Here is a 24,770-nt window from a genome sequence, read left to right on the forward strand (position 1 = left end):
AAGGAAAATTAATGTTAGTTGAAGGTATTTAAAAATGTGACTCCCCACCCCTGTGACCCTCTCAGTGTGTCAAGGGAAGGACTGGGAGTTACAGTCCCAGTGGAAGGTCCCTGAGGTGCTGATAGACTGCGGCTGACACCTCACACTGGCTCAGTTACTGTCACACATAAGAGTCACACCGTGTCGCCTGCATTCTGGAGCAAAACATGAAGACAGCACCAAGCCTGCCTCTAAAAGGGTATCGCTGATGTTATACAATGTCATTATATTAATAACTGGCTGAATACTTCTCTCTGAGAAATATCCCCCTCAAAGTCAGCAAACTCCTGAGGACAAGCAGTATGTTCGCTACCTCATATTCACAGCTAGTACTTACTGAGCACTTACTCTGTCAAACACAGCATTCAGCACATGACTTACATTGTATCTTTTCATTTCCACATTCTGAGACAGGTATTATCGTCACCATTTTACAGATTAAAAAACTGAGATTATAGGATAAGTTGCCTCAGCTCATAAAGCTAGTGACAGGATGAAACTTCCTAATCAGACTTGACTCAAGAACCCAACTTCTTAATAACGGTACAGGGCAGCCCCTCTTGCTCGCCTCTGCTTTCCAACATCTGCCAGGCAGCGCAGACGTTCAAGCAGTGTTTGCTGAGTATTTCAATATTCAGTCATACATACCTATCTTTGATTATGCTGAAATAAAAGTTGGAGAGTTCTCTGGTATAAAATGCTCGTAATAGCCGAACAACTTTTCCAAAGTCATACTGCTTATATGCATCGGTAATCTAGGGAACAAAGCCAAAATAAATTCGGAAGCTGGGATAAGCAAATAAAAATGCAAGTCATCATGAGCAAAATATGTTCCTTTTCAAAATATGTTTCAAAGGCAGACAAATACAAAACCAGCAAAACGCGAGAGCACTTAAGGATCTTTAAAACGTCATTTCTGGATATGAAAGTCACCATCCTCAGAAAACACTGAATAGTCTACCCTGAAAACTACAAAAGAACACACGCCAAATGAAAAGATCAGGTTTTAAATGATGAAGCCACACTATTTTAAAACCGCAAAGAGTTTAAGTTACCAATGTTCCTTCATTTATGCCTGAAAAGTCAAATTGGGCGAAAATCTGCATGTACGACTCTTAAGGGTATGTGGAAGCAATTTTAATTTTTGAGAAAACACAAAATATTTGTGTTTATATATGACAGGATATCTTATAAGACAACATAGGAATCATCATTTCAGTTATTTCTATACTTTTGAGATGTATATTTCTATACTTCTGCAGTTAAATAAAGTACAACTCTATTTTATTCCTTCCTATTAAAGAAATACATGGAACTGATTTCAAGAGAAAAATGTGGTCTGAGGGGAGGCCTGGGCCTACTGCTGCCACCAGGTACTCCTGTAGTCTTTTGAGAGACCAGGAAAGAAATCATAAGACTTCATACCTAATCAACCTAGGACCATGTGGAATTTATCAAATTTTTTTTTTTTTTTTTAAATTTGCGGTACGCAGGCCCCTCACTGTTGTGGCCTCTCCCGTTGCAGAGCACAGGCTCCGGACGCGCAGGCTCAGTGGCCATGGCTCATGGGCCCAGTCGCTCCACGGCATGTGGGATCTTCCTGGACCGGGGCACGAACCCGTGTCCGCTGCATCGGCAGGCAGACTCTCAACCACTGCGCCACCAGGGAAGCCCAAGTATAACTTTTTTTAGTGTTTTTAGATACTATTTCTAATAAGGAATGCTCCACTCGTGTACAACCCAAATTTCAACATACAACTGTGCTATTTCCAAAAGCTTATTAATGCACACTTACCTTGTTTGCTAAATCCTGCAGTAAGTGTAGCATATACTGGTCTATGAAATACATATTGTTAACAGGGATAGAATCTGTTTCTGGGTTGAAACCAGCCACGTTTCCCAAAAGAAAGCGGAGTGTATTCCTAAGCTATAAATATTGAGGAAAAAAATATACAGTCAAACAATATATGAGTCCTTCAATTATTACTGAAAAATTATTTTCTTTATAATTTTTATCCAACTCATGTTACTTTCTTAATGGGATACTTCGTTATATCATTCCTATAATAAGACTACAAATGCAGAAAAACTCTCATTTCAAAAGCTCAGTTGCAGAAACAACCACTGTACTTTATACATAAAAACTGAATTTTCATTATATTTCTTTAAAATCTAAGGGCAAATCGCCTTTCAGTGGCCCGTTTGTTCATCTGTGTCGCTAAGAATGTTGTGTAGGTAAAAATAAATGGAATAAATGTGCACAGTCATTGAGCACATAAAAAGTATACAAAATTAGTATAATTTCATATTATATTAAAATATAAAAAGACAGTGTATAAAATTATCAGCATTACTACTAATATTTTTAAACAAATAAATTAGCACAGGGTATTTTTAAAAGCTCATAACGTGGAGAACTCATTTTCATTCAGTTGTGAAGTGCCAACAAAAATGTGCCTCATTTTTTTTTAACGACTCAGTAAACTTTTCATTCGGGAATAGTACATAATAGAAAGAGTAGTGACTCTGACCTTGCTAATATCATCTCTGGCAGCATTCAGTACAGATGGACTAATTATCACTTCAGTGAAGACATTGGACTCAGCGACCCACCAGCGAAGGACATCAGCACCATAGGGAGGCTCTTTGCTTTGATCCTTTTCATTGAGGGAAAAAAACATATAAACATATAAATGGCTTTCGATTACAATTTGGTGAACAGAGGCTTTAGGTAAGACTCCTATTTAGAAATGTTTGAGCAAAATGTAAGCATAAAATATAACCGTACTGTAACAAAATAAGGGCTAATGATCTCAGAGATCAGGCTGAATCTAAAACAACAACAAAACTGGAAAAAGGGAGAGTTCGGCCTGCAATCTTGTTCAGTGGCTTCCTGTCATGTCTGTAAACAGCCACTACAGCAGGTGGACAGAGTACTGCCCCAGATGCGTCTGTGATGGGGGAGCGGGCCGGGGGAGGAAAAGGATTGCTTTTCCCTCGCAATATTCCCAAGCTACTCCGACAAAGAGAGTTGATTACTGGACACTAGGAGGGCAGTAAAAAGCCAAGGGAGTAAAATAACAGAGAAGGGATTTCTTTTCTGAAAGCAACTCCAAAATAAACCAAAGCATCAGCAACCCCAGACTGATGTTCATTAATGACTTGCTTTAAAGTGTATCATTTCCAAGAATATAATAATAAAACATTCATTCATTCATTCATTTATTCATGGCTGCATGGCTTGCGGGATCTCAGTTCCTTGACCAGGGATCGAACCTGGGCCCCCATAGGGAAAGCGCCAAGTCCTAACCACGGGGCCTCCAGGGAATTCCCTGAAACATGCATTTAGAAGATGTGATCTAATTTTTTTCCTATACTGTTTCTGTTTAACTGTAAAACTACAGTTTATAAAGTTTTAAAGTTCAGACAATTAAAAGAGGGATAGCATGGCTCAGGACCTAACTGGAGATTCAGACCTGAAATGAGTCAAAAGGGCCACAATCCCAACCCTGCCCTTTTTCAAAACAAAAGAAAAAAATCACATATCATTTGAGAGTCTAGATTTAAAACATGGTAAAGCATTTGCTATTAGTATAAAAGATAGTTTTGTGAGGTTTTTTTTTTTTTTTTTTTTTTACATTTAAGTAACTATATTAAGGGTCCTGGCTGCCAACTTAGCCTTAAAAATAAAATGAATTTTTAGGGAACCACCTACTTGTCCTCCATTAATGACAACATCAGGATCAATGACATTCCCGAGAGACTTGGACATCTTTTCTCCCTTTTCTCCAAGGGTAAATCCATGAACAACCACTGTCCTAAGAAGACAAATTAGCTATTATAATAATGAACACAATGATGATGGTCTTTTTGAAGATGACTCACAGCTTAAAAAGAGTAACTTAGTTTGACATAAAAATCTTTTTTCTTGACAAATTATGTATGAAAACTTTTCTTCAAAGTCTGATTCTCAGCTACTTGTTTATCCTGATAAATAGTAAGCTCTCTTATACACAAAATTTTTATGTTTACATTCACTAAAAAATTATCTCCTGAGCATCTATTATGTACTGATTTTGATCATTAAAACTAACCAGGAAAATGTCTTAAAAAAAAATTATCTTCAAAAGGACAATTTGAGAGAAATATATATCTGCTGTTCTATCGACTTTTAAAAGCATGTTATACAAGAGACATAAAACATGCAAATTGTGCGATGGGTTTTCACTTTAAGATAGCAAAAATCTTAAGCTATTAAAGAATCTTTCTGATTAGAACCTCCATTCACATATTTGAATAAGGAAAAGCTATTCTCTGTAACTAAATAAGAATCCCTAATTTAATAAAATTCACTAAAGAAATATTTCCATCCATTAGCCACTTGTGGAAATTACAAATGTAAGGATATCTGACTGAGGCTGTCCTCAGTCAAGCTAGAATATCCTTCTCCACATCCATCGTGTGGGTTTCTCCACTACTCCAGTCAATGCCGGTTTTACCTCTTCTAGGAATTATGACCTGTATTGAAGTGACAAGGCTTCTTTGTACTGCTGTCTCCATTTTTGTCTCCTTTTTTTTTTTTTTTTTTTTACTTCAAACCTATTTCTCTCCTGAGACTGCAGACTATAAGCTAATTAATTAAGGGCAGTGTTTTATCACATACATATTATTCAGTACAGTGCTTCACACACTGGCGAGTATTCAGTAGAAATACTCAACCATGTGCTGACTTGTTTAGCTCAGGTGTAATACTTACTTAAAAGGTGATTTATTCCTTGCTGCCACACTTGTTAATAAGGAAGACTGAAACCAACCCCCAAGCTGGTCTTTTCCTTCCATGTACAAATCTGCTCTTTGGTCAGTACCTCAAAAACAAATATGAAAAAACAAATTTAAGTTAATTAAATAGGAAAATGGAAATGAATATTTATCAAGGTATTAAAATATTAAAAGTAATCATGTTACTTATTGCTTGTGTCATGCTATACCCAATGGCTAGGTTGCATTCACTTGGGCTGTTACCCTCACTGCCAATTTATTAATCAAGATGAAGAAAATAAACCTTGGAGTATGATCTCCTAAACCACAGATAACTAAAATATTATCTAAATTAGGGACTGATTCATATTAACTACCAATATCAATATTTCCAGTTAAATCTTTTATGAAAATAAACTATTTTTATTAATTCAACAATTATTTGCTAAGTATCCAATAACTTTATATGTTGTCATTTAATTCTCATAGTAACTCTAGAAAGTAGATATTATTATTATCCCCATTTTACTGATGAGGAAAGTGAGACACTAAGAGATTTTATAACTTGCCCAAGGTTATGCAGACAGTAAGCAGTAGACATGGAGTCTAAATGTAGACCATCTGGCCACGGATCATATGCACTTAACCAAGATATTAAACAAATTAGGAAAAAATGTCTTATAAAGGGCAAGTTATTAACTTCTAATTTGACAACGACCCAGTCAAAAGATGGGCAAAGCATAAAAAAGCCCTATGAGCCAGGGGTTGAGGCACGAGGTTGGTGGCGGGGCAGATGAGGAATGAGCAGGCAGAGTGCAGAGGATTTTTAGGGCAGTGAAAATACTCCAAATGATACTATCATGATGGATACATGTCATTATACATTTGTCCAAACAGTAAACCCTAATGTAGACTATCTACTTTGGATGATGATGATGTGTCAAGGTAGGTCCATCCGTTGTAACAAATGTACCACTCTGGTGGGGGACCTTGATAACAGGGAAGACTGCCTGTGTGAGGGCAGAGGGTACAGGGAAATCTCCGCACCTTCCTCTTCATTTTGCTGTGAACCTGAAACTGCTCTTAAAAAATTAAGTCTTGTGAACCTGAAACTGCTCTTAAAAAATTAAGTCTTTAAGAAAAAACATGGCAAAAGAAAAAATAATGCCGTACAAATAATTTAGCCTCAAATTCGTTAGAACATATATGTACCCAAGCTTGAGAGCTACTTCAGCATTCAACAAATAACAGTTGATTCAAGAGTTAAAAATCCGAAATACGGGACCATTTGGCAAACATCATAAGTAATGATCATTTCAGTCAAAAATCATCAAGGACGCTTAAATACTAGGTGAAAATCTGGTGAGAAAACAGGATATTTCCACAGTCTTAAAGTATCTCTCTACAAGATACAGTTGACCCTTGAACAACACTGGTTTGAAATGTGAGTGCCCACTTACAGCCGGAATTTTTTAACTAAATACGTGCTATAGTGCTACATGACCTGCCGCTGGCTGAATCCATGGATGTGGAACCACGAATATGAAGGGCCAACTATGAAGTTAGACTTGGACTGCATGGAGGGTTGGTGCCCCTACCAACGTTGTTCAAGGGTCAACTGTACGTATAATAACAATTACGATGGGGAGATGGGGGTGGGGGAGGAGTAACCCTGCAAGAGAAAATGGGCAGGCACCACCTTAACCAAGTGATCAAAGTTAAACATCACCAGCAAAAGACATCATGTGACTTCTGACATGATGCACTGAAAAGGACACAGTATCACTTCTGTGATATTTCTGCCGAAAATGCACAATCTAAATCCAATCATGAGAACACGTCAAAGAAACCCAAACTGAGGTACTATCTTCTACAAAATAAACCACCTGTACCTTCATGAATGTCAACTTTATGAAAGACAAGGACAAAATGAGGAGACTAAAGAGATAACTAAATGTCACATGAGATCCTAGATTGGGTCTAGACCGCTTTTTATTTATTTTTTTCTTTTCCGATATAGGACATTACTGGGTGAAATTGGAGTAAGATCTATAGATAGGTAACAGTATGGAATCAGTGCTAATTTCCTGATTTTGATGTTCATATTGGTTATACAAGAGACTGTCCATGTTTTTAGGAAATACACACTGAAATATTTTGGGATAAAAGAGCATCAAGTCTGCAACTTACCTTTAAATTGTACAGAATAAAGCTTGTTTATATATCCATATAGAAAAAATATATATAAAGCAAATGTGGCCAGATGTTGACTATGGAAAATCTAGGTGAAGGTATGTACTTCTTTATACTATTCTGTGACTTTTCAGAATAAAAATGGTTTTCAAAAAAAGGAGCATGAGGTCTTTGGGGAAGATTACTTCCATATTTTAAACCTAAACTCAGAACTCTAAGAAACCCCCACAATCCCTTTTTATTTGTAAAATGATGGTGATTTGCTCTTATGTCCTAACATTGAAGATTCAGTGTTGTAATCCTTATGTGACAAAGAGTATCTGGGTGAAGGTGGGAGACAAAACTGAAATAATGTAATCAAACATTAAATTAGTTAAATTCAACTAACATTATCAAGCACCTAGGCAGGCACTGTGCTATCTGCCCTCTTGGAGATGATAGCCAATAGGGTAGATTTTCTGTTAAACAAGAAATAACTATGTTGTTATCAGGATGAAAACACAGGTTAGCCTAGTCTATGTAGTTAGGAAAGCCTAGGATAATATAAAATGATAAATGCCTATGCAATGAGAACAAAAATTTTATCCTCAACATCTAGAATGTTACATCTATATCCTACTTTCCTTCTTCCTCTACCGATCTGTAACCATTTAAACTTTTACAATACCAGTACTTAAACCCCATCCCACACAAAATGTTAACTTCCTACTGGAGACCACATTTTGGATGTAGCAATAATTAATGAGAAGATTAATAACAGAATACTAGGGGAAATCCTTCTCTGAAATAAGTGGAAAATGAAATAGCAGGAAGTATTCCCAAGAAATTTTCATTTCTTCAGAAAATACCTACTTCTGGCCTAATGAAATGACAGTCCATAATCATGAAATCCAACTAACGTTCTGTCATCTTGGAGAAATCATTGCTTCCAAGCCTTGATTAACACACCTAAAAAAACAAAGGGTTTAAATAATCTCTAAAATCTTTGCCAGCTCTAAAATTTTTAGTTTTAAGAAAGCTGGCTGTTGCCTAAGGACTTACACTATGCCGAATAAAAGCAATTTGAAGACTGCACAGTGGCTAGATTCAGACTGCCTGGGTCCAAATCCTGGTTGTGGCGCTTACTACCCATGGGGCCTTAGCATAAGCTTTCCATGCTTCCATTTCTTCTTCACTGAAATGAGGATAACACCAAAATCTACTTACAAGGTTGTTCTAGAGATTAAACACGTAATATAACATGCTTAGGACATAGTAAATACTCAGTAAATGTTAATTATTATTAAGATACATCATAAAGAGCACTTGATAGTTGCTGATGGTATATTTTTTCAAACAGTTTTATATGAAGGAATACTTGCAAAAATGTGATTAGGTATACTAAATTACTTTTAAAATACATGGTCTCTGATTCTGTCCTAGAAACACATGTTGTACCTAATAAAATCAGGCCATTAATAATAGCACAACAAAACAACTAATTCATATTAAGGGTAAAGTCTTGGTGTCTTTCTCATTTCTCATATATGCTGAATTACTGGAATTGGGTAAGGAGCAAAATATCATTCTGGAAAAGGAAGTGTAACCCTAGAAAATTTCTGCAAACAAGAGCCTGCCAAGATGGTGTATGAAACCAGAAGAAAAAGATGGAGGTGGGGAAGTTTTGGAGTAGCAAAGCACTGAGTAAGAAATGAAAAGATAAAGTTTATAGGAACTTTCAAAATGAAGATGAGAAGTTTAGTCTTGGATGGTAAGTAATACGAACCACAGTCAAACTCAAGTGCTGGTATACTGTAGAATCATTTAACAACCTCATATAATTAATTACTGGGACTATTTTCTGTTCTAGTAAGTTTATTTTTAGTAATGCTTAATTTTTTTTCTAACAACAAAAAGCACATTCTCACTTTAAGAAACTTGTAAAACAGTAAAGTTCAAGAAAATAAAATCACATATATTCCCGATACCCGGAGATAATCACTTTATTTCAGCATATTTCCTTCCACTATTTTGTCTATGCATACCAATATTTACATGAGTAAATATCCTACATCGTTGTATTCTGCACTTTTAAAATTTAACACGCCCTTAAATAATACTTTCCCATGACCATTTAATGTTCAAAAAATGTTCAAAAACATGACTTAATGGAGGCATATCATTCTATCATATGAATGTATGCCATATCACTTTAGCCATTTTTCTACAGATGGACATTGGGTTGTTGGTCAATGTCATTTACTATTTGAAATAATACTGTAATGAATATCTTCACACATAATTTTTCATCCAGATCTGATTACTTCTATACTACAGAACAGATTCCTAAGTGGAATCACTCAGTCAAAAGACAGAAAACTACTTCAAAGCTTTTGACGCATAATGTGAAAACCCCTTCTGGTCTGTGCCAATTTACACTTCCACTAGCAGTGTACCAGAGGGAGAAACGGTACCGTTTTTTTTCTGCCTATTTTTTATCCTTTTTCCTTCCTGCATAGATTTTTTTGTAATTTTATTATTATTATCATTATTTTTTAATATTTTCTTGGCAGCATGTGGATCTTAGTTCCCCAACCAGGGATCAAATCTGTGCCCCTTGCATTGGAAGTGTGGAGTCTTAACCACTGGACCGCCGGGGAAGCCCCTGCATAGATCTTTCAGTGAAAGAAAAATTTAGAACCTTCTTATGGAGGCGTAGTATGTTTGGTGTCTTAAAATTCCAGGAAAAGTAGCGATTAACCATGTGGTAAAAAGTTAGTATTTCTTTACAATAACTTTTGCTCTTATGAAAATTGTAGGAATTCCCTGGTGGCCTAGTAGTTAGGATTCTAGGCTTTCACTCCTGTGACCCGGGTTCAGTCCCTAGTCAGGAAACTGAGATCCCACAAGTTGCATGCGCAGCCAAAAAAAAAGTAAAGATTCACGTTTAGAGGAAACAACTGTTCAATACCTCTAGGATTGTGATTTAGGTATGGTAAAAATTTAGAGAATAAACCAACTGCTAAAAAATTACTATCCAAGAGGAATTCGCAAAAAACTGAGTAATCTACAATTTCATTACTAAATTTGTATAATTTTGCTGAATTGATGAATTTTGAGCAAGATTATTATATTGAACTAAGAAGGCAGGTTGTAGAACCAGCACAAACATCTGGCAAAACTACTGTTTAATGTACATACATTTAAAAATAATTTAAACAAAAAATAATTGCTAAAAATAATCATTAATTTTTGAAATTAAGCTATTAGTACTGTATATGTCCTTAAAAGGGTAACTTTAAAAAAAACTTATTTGTAAATCTAAGTTTCTGTTTCAAAAAATGATCTCTTTTCTCTACTTCAAGTTATTTATCTGTTAAAAAGAATCAGAAATGATGTAGAATAAATATTTTAAAACACTACTTACTTCACCAGGTGAATGGATAAACTGTGGTATATCCAGACAATGAAGTACTGTTCAGCACTAAAAAGTAATGAGCTATCAAGCCAAGAAAAGACATGGAGGAACCTTGAATACATATTATTAAGTAAAAGAAGCCAAAGTGAAAAGGCTACATCCTGTAAGACTCCAACTATACCACATTCTGGAAAGGGCGAAATTATGGAGACAGTAAAAAGATCAGTGGCTGCCAGGGGTTAGTAGGGAACAAGGGATGAAAAGGTGGAGCAGAAGATTTGGGGGGCCATAAAACTATTCTGTGTGATACATGCCATTATACATTTGTCAAAACCCACAGAATGTACATCACCAACAGTGAACTCTAATGTAAACTATGGACCCTGGATGATAATGATTTGTCAACGTGGGGTCATCGAACGTAACAAATAGACCACCCTGGCGTGGGATGCTGATAATGGGAAGGCTGTGGGGAAGGGGTTCAAGGGGTATGGATTCTCTCTACTTTTCTATTTTTTAAAAATTTTAAACATTAATTCGTTTTATTTTTTAGAATTTTTATTGGAGTATAGTTGCTTTACAATATTGTGTTAGTTTATACTGTACAGCAAAGTGAATCAGCTGTACATATATCCCCTCTTTGGATTTCCTTCTCATTTAGGTCACCACAGAGCAATGAGTAGAGTTCCCTGTGCTATACAGTAGGTTCTCATTAGTTACCTATTTTATACATAGTATCAACAGTGTATATATGTCAATCCCAATCTCCCAATTGATCCCACCACCCCCTTTCTTTCCCCTTTGGTATCCATAAGTTGTCGTCTGTGTCTCTATTTCTGCTTTGTAAATAAGATCGTCTATACAAATTTTTTCAAAAAAATAAAGCTATTTTTTAAAAAGTTTAAATATTAATTAGTTTTAAATCAATGCAATAATTAATATCTTTGGTTAACATTTAAGGAATGTTTTAGAAATATGGATATGACTTATTACTTATATTTAATTCACTTTAAATGCCATTCCCTTTCAGAAAGTGTTCAAGTTTCAATTTCTTAAGTTTTACTGACTTTGAACTCACTCACAGTGAAACTCACAAAGAACTCACCAGGTACTTGACCTGGTGTGAAAACAGAAGCGAAATCTCTTTCACTGCCATAAAATCTGTCACCAAAAAGTAAAACTAGATATGTATGCTATGTAATCACCAAATTCAACTCGTTAAACATTAGTAGATACTGATGAAGACTGGTATCTAAAATTAAGCTCAAAATCAAGCTGATTTTACTTTGCAATAATACACTCTCAAGGAAACATGCAGACATTGAATCATTTCATATTAGACTTGATACAAGCCATCTGAGAATGAAAAGTACAATAAGCCTTCCCAGGAAAGTAGATGACTGCTCATTTTGTTTTGTTTTTTAAAGGAAAATCACCTTTGCTTTATGGTTTTTTGAACTATGAATTCACCTAGTATCTGGACTCCTTCCCACCTCATTCTTTCTGCCTATCTTTTGAAATTTTTTATCATGAAAGAAGAAAAGGGAGGAAAACAGAATGAAATATAAACCAATTAATCTGTTACTGATCAATCTCATAAGATTTTTATTTTACTTATTCTTTACTTTTTTTTGAGGAAGAGGAATATAAGATCTCAGTGAAAAAGTAGAAACTATAGTCTAAAATTGGGTTTGTGGGAATTCCCTGGTGGGCCAGTGGTTAGGACTCAGCACTTCCACTGCCGGGGGCCCGGGTTCAATCCCTCGTCGGGGAACTAAGAACCCACGAGCCGCACAGCACGGCCAAAATGAAATAAAATAAAATAAAATAGGGTTTGTGTATTATCTGTGAAGATAGTTTATTTATGTTCTGGCATCCTCCTATGCATGCAACACACATGTTTAAATGGCAAAATGATTTTCCTTCTTTGAATTAATTAGCTATATATGACATGGAAGGAAAAAATGATTTACTGATTAGGTGCATTTTTACCACTAATTTCATTTGATAAACTATTTGTCACTGTCAAATATTTGGTTAAGAACAAACTTGAAATAGTACAACTAAACTCTATCTGTACCACCAACAGCAGCACAGATAGGTTTTAATGACAATTTTCACACAGTTTAACAGTCAATGGCTCCAGGTATAATTTGCATGTGCTGCACTTGGTAACATAAAACCACTTTAGAAATTAAAAAGCAACAATGCCAGTAGCAGCAATTCTCACCAAGGCTGAAGCAGCTAATGAGCTTTAAAATATACTTTGTAAGCACTATTTCACATACGGCATATTTATTCTATTTTGAAATTCAGGATGCTGCCCCAAATGTGGTAGGAGGTAACTCTTTTTCCTGTTTATAACATAACACTATTTAACCCACCTACCTACTTTCTGTAGTGTTATCTGCCGACATTTTCAATATAATTTAGGAAAACAAAGTACCTAAACTGGCAATATTTTCTCTTGAGTATGGTGGGAGAAACGTATGAAATAATAATTCTGAAAATTACTGCATACAGTATTATAAAAATTATATTAGATTATGAATTTTTATGTACAATTTAGCTATAATACAGAGTAAGCATGAATTTCTGTGTATTTTGCTTTTCAAATTTCCTATGCTGAAAGAAAGGCCCAATTAGAGCATTCCTAGCATTTACCTGCTAGGAATCACATTGCTGTTCTCTCAGTAATGAGGCCTACTACCAGAAATATACCCCAGGTAAAACTTGACCACGATCCCTCTTCATCCCTTTAACAATGGTCAGCTGAACAGGCAAGCTGTTTTCCCACATTCCTTTGCTCCAGAAAGCAAACAGGATCTCCTGGGTAAAAGCCAGCACTCAGCAGCAATGTGAGGACCTGTCTGGTGCAGCGTTGCTTCCCTGGCACCTCATTCCGGTCTTTAACCTCACAGTGGGGACAAGCTCTATTTCATTTCACTTCTAGCTTCTCACTTAGTATCCTTGAAGGTATCTTCTCACATCTAAACACGTCCTCTGTGTGCCTGCTACTACTCCCTTCTAATTCCTGCCCAATCTCGCCTCCCTTTTTATCCACGGAGTCAAAAGCTTCCCCTAACTGTGAGGAAGTAGAAATTAGTCAGCTGTCTGCATAGACAGGGGTAAAGCTGTGAGAAGGTAACAGAGTACAGACGAATGAGAACCGGAAAGCAGGGTACCCGACTTCTAGCCTGACACTAAGCTATGTAACCATCACCTAATTGGACCCTAATCCAATCTCATCTCCTCTTCTGAAAAATGATTGGGTCAGGCTATTTCAGTGATTTCCAAACTTTGTTTTACAGAACTGAGGGCCTTGGGGTCAAGGAGAATGAGCTGACCGAGAGGAGGAAGAAAATTCCCATTTTTATTAATCTTATATATTGTGGTTCTATATAAAAATTTCAAATGGAAAAAAAAAAGTTTAGAAAGCATTGGATTAAATGATTTTTAATCATTTTTTTAAAATGATTAAAAGATCCAATAGCTCTTCCAGATCTAAAATTATATTATATTATAGCCGATGTACTTCCAAATAAAGCATAAAAAAAAAGAGTTCTTGATTATAGATTTCTTCTGATAGCATTTATTTTCAAAACTGCTTGATTGGTATTTAATCTACTATTTTAAATTACCTGGAAGAACATAAGACCATGAAGTTCCACTGTCAAACCAGATGTCCAAAATATCCTGACCTGGCACATACTCCAAAGCATCAGGACCACCAACCTAGTAAGATAATGTAAAAACATTTTAATTACACAGCCATCACAACATTTACAATTAATACCCAAAAAGGTCTTAAGAAAATGAAATACTTACAACCATTAAATTCACATTTTAAAATGAAATTTCAGACATTTTAAAGTATTTTGCAATTACGTACAACTGCTTCATTTGCATGTAAAAGTGATTGTGGCCACTTAACTATACATTTACTAATGGAAATATAAACTTTTTATTTCTTGATAATCTTCCAATTTGGATTCTTCAACATGCGATGCCATCAGTTAACTCGAATTCATGTCCTACGAAGTCCTGATATAGCAATGTTAGGCACTGTTCCCTCAAAGTCACAAGTGCCTCTCTCTGCTCAGCCAACAAAGCAGTTAAAATCAATCTTGGCCCTCAGTGAGACAGCAAATATCCCTCACACTCTACTGCTACACTATATACCCAGCTTCTCTAGCTAAATAAAAATGTCTACTCTCAAACTGCACCGGCTCCTCATTTATGATGAATAAACTCATGAACTTGACATGATAACATAACTACTTTTTAACTCCCAGGGAATCTCGTGTTGTCATTAAATCATGCAATACATAACAAAGGCTGTTAAATACGAACAGAAATTTACCTGAGATAAGACTTCTTTTGGAAGAAGTTGCTCCGGGGGAAGAGTCCACCAGATATCACTGCCATGTTCCTCCACTAGTTTAATAATATGCTCAATAGTTTGGCTATTTTAGGGGGAACAAAGTAGAATTGTTCACTTAATTATTGTGATTAATACCTAATATTTTAAATTTAAGAAACAGTAGTATTTTTTCCCTATCTGCAGGATATTTATCCCAATATGCAGGGTATTTTTTCCTATCTTTTCCCCCCAATTTAGTGGTATTATCTTCAGTTACTTGCTTACTTAGTTCCTGCTGTCATCTTAAATTCAATAAAATAAAATAAAATTGATCATATGGAGCCCTTAAAAGAAAAAGAAAAACAAAAACGACTTCTCCTGATATCCCTATTTCAGTTACTGATTTCCCTGTTTCTATCAATCTATTTTCTATCCAAGTACCTATATTCAAAACCTGCTAATTATCTACCTCCTCCAATTTCTGCTCAAACTAAGCCACCACATTCTGTCAGTTTCTACCTTGAAATATTACTCAAATTTATTCTTTGAGTAAATAAAAGAATATTAGTCCAACCTCACTGCGTCAATACTAGATTGATGCAATGGTCTGACTTTTCCCCTATGCTCATTCCTCTACATGACACATGAAATTTAATTTATATGACACATCTTTGAAAGAGTTGCACTCCTAAAACTGCTTTTATCACACCAATCCCCTCTCAAAGATTTGCAGTGCCCCCTCACTGCTTATAGGACTGAGTCCAAATACATCTGCATAAGAGGCAATACTGTACCAGAGCACAGATTTTGAGATCTGATATTTGATAACAGATATCCAGGTTTATATCTTGACTCGGCTACTTTTTATATATATGACCACACACAAGTACTAAAACTTCTCTAAGTCTTGGTTGTCCCCTCTGTTAAGAAGAATAGTGCAATTTTTGTTCAAAAATAATTTGAGTATCTCCAATGTTTTGGACGCTGTTCTAGGCACTGGAGATACAGCAGTTAACAAGGCAGATAAGATTCCCACTGTAGTGGAACTTGCATTTTAATGATCCTAGATACTCTCGTCAGAATGACTGCAAACTAAATGAGATGATCCAGTAAAATTTAACACATGCCTAACACACAACAGAAAGCCAATAAATGCATATCAAATGAGTACTGAAACTGATCATTATCTTTGGGAAGATAAAATACACAGTTATAAATTGTCTGAAAATTAAACTCAGGGAAAATCTTATACTAAATTTTCTCACAGGAATAATATACTTTTAAGTTATTATCACAGCTTTATGGACATTACAACTTCCTCTAGTTGCTTTCCACTGAGTCACAGAATATATTGGTCAAGAACATGGACCCTGTGTGGAGAGAAGGGAACCCTCCTACATTGCTGATGGGAATGTAAACTGCTGTAGCTACTATGGAAAACAGTTTGAAGGTTCCTCAAAAAACTAAATGTAGAGTTGCTATATGATCCTGTAATCTACTAATGGGCATATATCCAGAGAAGACTATAATTCGAAAAGTGACAGATGAATGGATAAAGAAGATGTGGTACACATACACAATGGAATATTACTCAGCCATAAAAAAGAACAAAATAATGCCATTTGCAGCAACATGGATGGACCTAGAGATTATCATACTAAGTGAAGTAAGTCAGACAGAGAAAGGCTAACACCACGTGATACCACTTATATGTGGAACCTCAAATATGACACAAATGAATTTACCTATGAAACAGAAACACACTCACAGAGAACAGACTTGTGGTTGCCAAAGGGGAAAGAGGGGATGGATTAGGATTCTGGGACTAGCAGATGCAAACTATTACATACAGAATGGATAACCAACAAGGTCCTACTGTACAGCACAGGGAACTATATTCAATACCCTGTGATAAACCATAATGGAAAAGAATATGAAAAAGAACTCAGTGTGATACACTGAATCACTCTGCTGTTCAGTAGAAATTAACACAACATTGTAAATCAACTATAATTCAATAAAATAAATTAAAAAAAAAAAAAAAAAAGAACATGGACTCCAGAGCCAGACAGCTTTCATTTAATTCCTGGCTCTGTAACTTACTAGCTATGTGACCCTAGGCAAAGCACTCAACGTTTCTGTACCTTGGTTTGCAAAATGCATATAATAACAGTATCATTAATAGAGCTATTATGGATATGAATTGAGCTTATATGTAAAATGCCTAGAACAGTGTCTGGCACATATTAATAGGTATTATATAAGCATTAGCTATTATTTAAACTGATTCTTTTGGGGTTTTTTTGGCCTTGCCATGCAGCATGTAGGATCTTAGTTCCCCGACCAGAGATCAAACCTGTGTGCCCTGCATTGGGAGCACAGAGTCCTAACCACTGGACTGCCAGCGAAGTCCCATAAACTGATTCTTTGAAGTCAGGAAACTTAAGACAGTTAATTTTGTTAACCAGTTACTAAAACACATATCCATATTAATATTTAGAGATTAAAGTATATATACTAAAGCGAACTTTCCAATTATCCTCTTTTCTACCACACTCCATTAATGCAAGTAACTAAAAATGTAGGTCTATGAGAGTCGATGGAAATGGAAGGAGGAGTGGATAGGAAAAAGTTCTAAGTTCTTAATCTGGATCTGCTTCTTATTAATCATGACTATGTATGGCAAATCACTGAACCTCTCTGGGTCTGATAATTCAGATAAAATGAAGTGTTTATGAAAAATTGTTGTGGGAAGCAAAAATCAAATGGGCATTTAAATTAAATGTGCTCTACAAATTGATATCCAAAATACCTAAGTTGATTACACTATGAAGGACAGAATGAAAAAGTATAATGCTACCACATCTATTCTGAAGAAATTATGAATAATAAGAATGTTTAAATGGGCACAAGTCCATATTTCTAATACAGTCACACATTTCAGATGGACTTTAACAATAAAGATAAACTTTTGTGACAAGAGACCATAAAAACTTTGCGCAATAACAACCTAGTTATATGACAATATTTAGTTACATATTACTATTTTAACAGTTTGCACAGAACATTTTATCAGTTAAGAAAATATGAATATACTGTAATAGAAAATCTGAATAAACCTAATGCTATTACTCTTAGAACTAAAAAAAAGACAGATACTAGCAAAGTACATTTACACACATATATCATACCAATTATGAAATTTTCATTAAAAAAAGATTCTAAATATGAGTGTCATTTTTATTTTGCCCTTCTTTTTTTTTTTTTTTGGCCGCTTCATGCAGCATGTGGGATCTTAGTTCCCTGACCAGGGACTAAACCCATGCCCCCTGCATTGGAAGCTCAGAGTCTTACCCACTGGACTGCCAGGGAAGTCCCCTCATTCTGCCTTTCTACCTTTACAATGTTATCATTAGATTGTAATTTTCAGTAAATAGTAAAATAAAAACAGTGAAGCACCTTTAAATGTGTTGGAAATAAACAGATTAAAAAAATACAAACATAAAGGAAAATCATTCAAATTTCATATTAATTTAGAAAATAAGGTAGAGACGTTAAGAATAATATTATTATTAATCAAAATAAAAGCATTGGGCTTCCCTGGTGGCGCAGTGGTTGAGAGTCCGCCTGCCGATGCAGGGGACACGGGTTCGTGCCCCGGTCCGGGAAGATCCCACATGCCGCAGAGCGGCTGGGCCTGTGAGCCATGGCCACTGAGGCTGCGCGTTCGGAGCCTGTGCTCCACAACAGGAGAGGCCACAACAGTGAGATGCCCGCGTACCACAAAAAAATAATAAATAAGTAAATAAAAGCATTTATGTGTATACCACAAATTATATACACACATTTATGTGTATAATTTTAAAAGGACTTTACAAGCACTCTCTAATTGGATTCATAAAAAAACATATTTATAGCTAAACTGACAGATAAACTGTTCTGTGCCTTGGGATTCCTTAAATCATGAGCCTAATAAGCAAGTAACACAACTAAAAGCCAGGCCTCGAAACTGTCTCTCCTAAATCATGGCTCGATTCTGCTTTTACTTCTCGATTCAGCCTTTCTAACTCATTTATGAAGACAAACACTGTATCTGTGAACTCACACTCCCCTTCTCTGGGGTTTGCTAAGCAAAGGCAAAAAGACTCGTATTACCCATGTGTAATGAAAGCGTGAACCAGAGACCAAGTCAGGGCAGCAGGGAGCCTCGGGAGATTAGTGTGCTGACAGAGCAGGCACCAAGTCCAAAGAGCAGAGGCTATCTGCAACTTTATTAGATACTGACAGGAATACATCATGGTTTTTTTCTGAGCTTCAGTTTCTATGAACATTCGGAAAAGCTGGGAGAAGAAAGGCTATGTGAAAAATTTTATTCTTAAAAAAGTCCTAACATTGTAGTCAGTAACCTTAACAACTGTAGATGATACTTACATAACCGTTTCACAACGCCTGATTCAACTCTAATGAAACTAAGTTCTTTTTTATATTGCTAAATAGCAGATAAATTCAATGAAGTTTCAGAATTATATTTTAAGTATTACTTAACTATATTCAAGTATCTTAGAGAGTCTGTAATTAAAAATACCCAACAGCAAAGAAAGATTCCAATTTTGCAGCTGGCATGTTATTAAGGCAACTATAAAATCCTACCAAGTTTAGTCAACCAGCTCTAGTCTAACTAAAGTTGAAGTTTTAATTGCTACATTTTCTTATAAAGATATAGGTTGTTCACTTAGATATACAATATAATATTTCCTATGAGAAGAAATTTAATCTTGTATTATATAAACCTTATTTGCAAATATACTTTTTAACTCATAAAGGTCTCTTATTTCAGTGAGGAGGAAAGTTTGGTTTTGTTTTTTTTAGTTTACCTAATAATACTTCCTAAAAATGGCATAACCATACAATGTTAACTATACCAATGAAAATAATCCTGTAGTAGCTTTTAAAAATCTAGTTTCAAAAAGGCTGTCATAAATAAAACTACATACTACTAAAAATATGACTCATTATTTTTGTGTCCCTTCTGACATATACAGATGAATTTGGACCCCCAAAAAATGTTTTTTCCAGTGTATCGAAAAGAAATATGAAACATTTTAAAGAGGGGAGAGAAGCAGCTCTGCTTCATTAATAGACCAATTCCTACTAATATTTAGAGCAAGACTTGCTTCCTTTCTTTTTATTGTGAAATATAAAAATATGATGTACTAAATGTACTTTAATGGGCATTATCTTCTGTAACTTAATTCTATTTTGACATCTTAGACAACTATATTACTTAAGTTTTTAAAAACAGGAAAATAAAGACAACTCTGAGTTAGAGTATAAAAACTGAATAAAATTTATGACAAATAAGAATGCAGATTTCAAAGACAAAAACATTCTCACAATCCAAACAAATCAAAATTTAAGTGCACGGAATTGGTATCACTAAGTGAAAACTTTCTTCTGACTTGTACTCTGGTGGTCTGAATGCTCCTAAAAATATTGTGGCAGAGTTTTAAAAACAAAATTTGCTATAAAAAAAACACATATAACCTCCAAACTTGAGGTAACTATAGTAGATTGCAAAATAAAGATAAATTTAACATTCAAACAAAATCTGAAAGGATAATTTTGATAAAAAATACAAGTAAATGCTGCACAAGTGCTCAAAAGATACTCATTATAGCACTAGCAAAAACTTAGAAACAGCCAAATGTCAGGATGGGCTACATTTATTTGATTTTCATACACAACCATTAAGAGCTAAGCTACCATTTTTAATGGCTACCTATTCATTCTTCCAGAATTGACTTTAATTATTTCTTCTTTTTCATATGATTACATTTCTTTATAAACAACTGTATTAGACATCCTTACAGATATATATATATATCTTTGTACAAGAGATGTTAGTCCTTTTGTTTCCTTCAGATAAATACTTAGAAGTGTAATTTTTTATTACAAAACTGAGATGGTGATTTAAAAAGTTTTAAGACAATTTTATGGGCATTTCTAGTGATATTAACTATTCTTCCAAAAAACCCAAGTAGTCAAAGTTTGTCTTTTGAAATGTAAGAATTCCCCCCTTTGTTAATTATACCCTATACTTAACACAAACACACAGTTAACTTATAACCTAAAGATCGTATAAATTACTGTTGATAAAAGTGGGTGAAACCACTTATCACTACATAATCTCTATGCTTCCATCTTAATGCTGTATTTCATAAAGCAGTAAGTCCATCATAAAACTTTGTACTTTACGCAACGGCCTTATCTAAACACACGCATTATGTGTCTTTCTTAGGCTTCAATCCATGAAAATCCGCTAGGTAGTACCAGCCACTATAACACCAACCAATCATTCTAAACTTCGCTATCAACTGGGCTGAAGCTTATTTAACGTGTTACCAGAAATTAAACAGCATTAAGATTGCTAGGTAATGAACAAACTGTTGCTGTCATTTCATTTTCCTGTATTTCGTCTTTATAAAAGCAAAAATATTAAGGACTATAATATTCTTTTCTTCTGGAAGTTACTGGAATAAGAATGAGGTAAGAGGCTAAATGTTTCATATTTATTTACTAAGTTTAATTCTAGAACACAATGAAATTTGGGGGAGCTCTATTTTTAATTTAATTCTATACTTATGTTTTGAAGATGACAGGAAACAATTTTGGAGAAATTTTTATTTGATGAACATTATCAAACTTTTTCACCAAAAGGTCATTACTATTAACATGAGCAAAAATTTGAGGTAGCTAAAGCTAACACCCAAACTTGAAAATCCTTGCCTGCTTCTAGTGAATTTCTCACAATTTCCAGAATTTGGGGGCTAAGTTTCCTAAATGCATGTTAACTATTGCATTAATACTCTTAAATTGATTAAATGGTCTGAAATGGAAGAAATTTAACTAACAACCTCTTTTCCTTCCTAGGTGGCAAATGTTTCTATACTTTATCTTTTTTATGCTAAAAAGTATTTGTTTCATTAATTAGTAATAGATTTCCACCTAAATTATAAAGGCATTATATTACAGATTAAGAAAAATGATCAATGATGTTAAAGTCAAAAATGGAATTATTTCTTGAGAAAATACAAAGTGCAAATGAGAACATTAATTCAAATAAAAATTAAACATCAGAGTTTCAAATCTATCCATCTCTCAGCTTATTCAGAACATGAATAAATCAAGATTTTCTTCTGTGAAACTAGTATCCTTAAGAGAGAATTTATAGACTTTCATCAAGAAAAGCAGAAAGGGGCTTCCCTGGTGGCGCAGTGGTTGAGAGTCCACCTGCCGATGCAGGGGACACAGGTTTGTGCCCCGGTCCGGGAAGATCCCACATGCCGCGGAGCGGCTGGGCCCGTGAGCCATGGCCGCTGGGCCTGCGCGTCCAGAGCCTGTGCTCCGCAACGGGAGAGGCCACAACAGTGAGAGGCCAGCGTACCGTGAAAAAAAAAAAAAAAAAAAAAAGGAACCTTCTGATCTGCTTAATGGGGTCATCAACTGTAACAGCAACTCCATGTGGACTGTGCACCAATTTCCAGTGGAGATGCTGTTACTTTTGATGGCTACCAACTCACTTCAATGTAGAGGCGTATTCAAGAAAGACAAAAAAAATTATGGTCACTTGAGTCTCATTTGATTAAGGAGGAAAAAGAAGACAGCCTTTCATGCCGTCTTTAAAAATTGACAAAGAATTAACATCCATTTTTAAAAATTAACTGTTATGTTACTTAAAGGACCAAAAATGGAAGAGGATTAGAGTCATTATTCAGAAATGGTGTACAGGAAAATGACCTATGAATTGACAGACAGTATGGTTGTTTGTCTGTCATTTCTGTAGGCCAATATTCTGTATATCTCTGCGACTTCAGAATCAACTACACCATGCAAGCAACACAACAGCAGATGCACAGAAAAGAATCTGTTACATACCATGTAAATGTATTGACTATAAATAAAACATAAATGATACCTAAAGAAAATCTGCTTCTGTTTCTCTGACAAAGCTCACATTTATTTCACCTAGGTCACTGACCAATCGATCTATGTACCATTTTATTGTAGTGATTAAATAATGGTCAAATAAACCAGCTTGCTCTACTTACTAATACGTACATTGGTCCACTTGAATCACTTCAAGGAAACACCCTAAAAATCCTGCTCTCTAAATATGGAAAAGAATGAGGAACAATGGCAGCGTCTTATAAAGGTTTCCTTATAAGAAAACTCTCCAGTGTGGAATTTTAAGCAATTCTTGTGTAAACTTATCTCAACTTTAATTCTTAGTAAGGGAAATAAGATATTAGTTTTTATGTGATCAAGCTCTAAATTTTAAGAACAACATATGCAACAATATTTAGGCCAAACAGTCTTAGCTCCAAGTTGTAATAATATTGCAATAGCCTTAAAATCACTTCCTGGTCTCTAACCTCTAGTTTCTTTTCCTAAAACATACCGTGACTCTTCATGCCTACTTAAAAGTTTAAATTCCTTAGCCTGGTATTTAAGACTCACTTCAATTTGCCCCAATCAATCTTTCTTAGGTGTTTATCTTTCTGTTCCCCTCACACAACCTGCAGCCCCATTATGGTTCCTGTAAACATGCTATGTTTTCCCCACTCTGGGTCCTCAGCTCCTAATCCCACCACCTTCCCCCATTTGCCACCTAATCCTCCAGGCCCTACTCAAATGCCATATCCTTTATAACTGAAGCAAATGAGCTGTTTTAGGGTTCAATATTTGTTCAAGGCAGAGCCTTTAGTTCTTCCCTCTGAACCATGTTGCCATAAGGTGTCAGATTACCCATGAAGCAGTGATACAAGGAACATTTCAAAGTGAAAAGGAACCTTCACACCAAGGATACTAAGAACTAACTAACACTGGCTAAAAGTAATTAAAAAAAAAAAAAACCAACAGTGTAGTCAACAATTTAAAAAAAACCTAAAATGCATATACTCACAAAAGTACCACCTAAAGAAATACTAATAATGTTGACAATGAAAAGCAGAACCTTTTTACAAAAATGATGATGAACCCCAAGGTAGGACATTCAACTCCGTCATCTCTCCATTACTTAAATTCTCCATTACTTGCTGGCATCCATGCCTTCAAAACTTTCACTAAATCCTCAACTGATGAAATGTGAAAATACCAAAACACAGTCAAACTCTTTGCTCATGTTCTAGAATAACTTAGTAAAATGTCCAAAACAAAATTACTCCAAAAAAAATGATAACCGAGGATATATTCGCAAAAGAAATGATTAATATTCCCCTTTCCACATCTGTTAATAACAGCAACAATACTGAGAGCCACCTTAATTTACTAGAAGATAAACTAGCTAGATTATCAACCTCATCAAGAGCAGGGACCATGTCAGTCTTGTTTACTGCCTCAAAAAAGGGTCTAGTATATGATTAGGGAAAACAATCTTCTTTTTACTGTATAAGCTTTTCTACTCTGAATTGTTCACTAGGTTCATGTATTATCTTTCCAAATTAAAAAAAAATTAAGGAAAAAAGAAATAACTAGGAATGTAATCATCACTAGAGTTAATTATGTGCATTCAATTATATTATAGTTTCTTAAATTTTAAATTACCTATACAATTACCTAATGCCATTTCTACTGAGAGGGAGCGTAGACTCGGAGTGAAAGACTGACACTAATTCCTGAAGAAAAATCACATACTGGGCTCCACCACTCAACACTGCTTATCTCTGGGCTCCTGACACCTTATCCCAGCACAGGGCACAGTCAGGGATAATGAATTCTCATAGGAAAATATTCACGGTCTTTGCTTCTACGTATCAATACTGAAAAAATAATCCAGTGTTTGTTAAAATTTCATCCATCTGAAAGGATCTTTCTGAAATTTATATTTTACTCCCCTCAAAAAAGATAGCCATTTTAGAATATTTTATTTAACATATATCAAGAGTTTTCAATAGTCCACTATTTTTCCATTTTTGAAGAAAATACAACTCACTTTAAAATGTTGAAAATTTTAGAAAGAGT

The 24,770-nt window shown here is 35.1% G+C and overlaps 1 protein-coding gene across 1 annotated transcript in view; it reads right to left on the minus strand.

Moving 5' to 3' along the window:
• Positions 1–24,770, minus strand: part of IARS2 (isoleucyl-tRNA synthetase 2, mitochondrial) — a 69,230-nt gene that overhangs the window by 5,908 nt on the left and 38,552 nt on the right. The window contains exons 13-19 of the mRNA XM_059998173.1: positions 14,751–14,853; positions 14,029–14,122; positions 4,796–4,904; positions 3,755–3,857; positions 2,571–2,696; positions 1,835–1,966; positions 688–794 (exon numbers count right to left, since the gene is read on the minus strand). Coding sequence (XP_059854156.1) covers positions 688–794; positions 1,835–1,966; positions 2,571–2,696; positions 3,755–3,857; positions 4,796–4,904; positions 14,029–14,122; positions 14,751–14,853 — 774 coding nt within the window. The remainder of the gene's footprint in view (positions 1–687; positions 795–1,834; positions 1,967–2,570; positions 2,697–3,754; positions 3,858–4,795; positions 4,905–14,028; positions 14,123–14,750; positions 14,854–24,770) is intronic.

The sequence above is a fragment of the Delphinus delphis genome, chromosome 1, assembly GCF_949987515.2.
Source record: "Delphinus delphis chromosome 1, mDelDel1.2, whole genome shotgun sequence".
In the NCBI taxonomy this organism is placed as follows: Eukaryota; Metazoa; Chordata; class Mammalia; order Artiodactyla; family Delphinidae; genus Delphinus; species Delphinus delphis.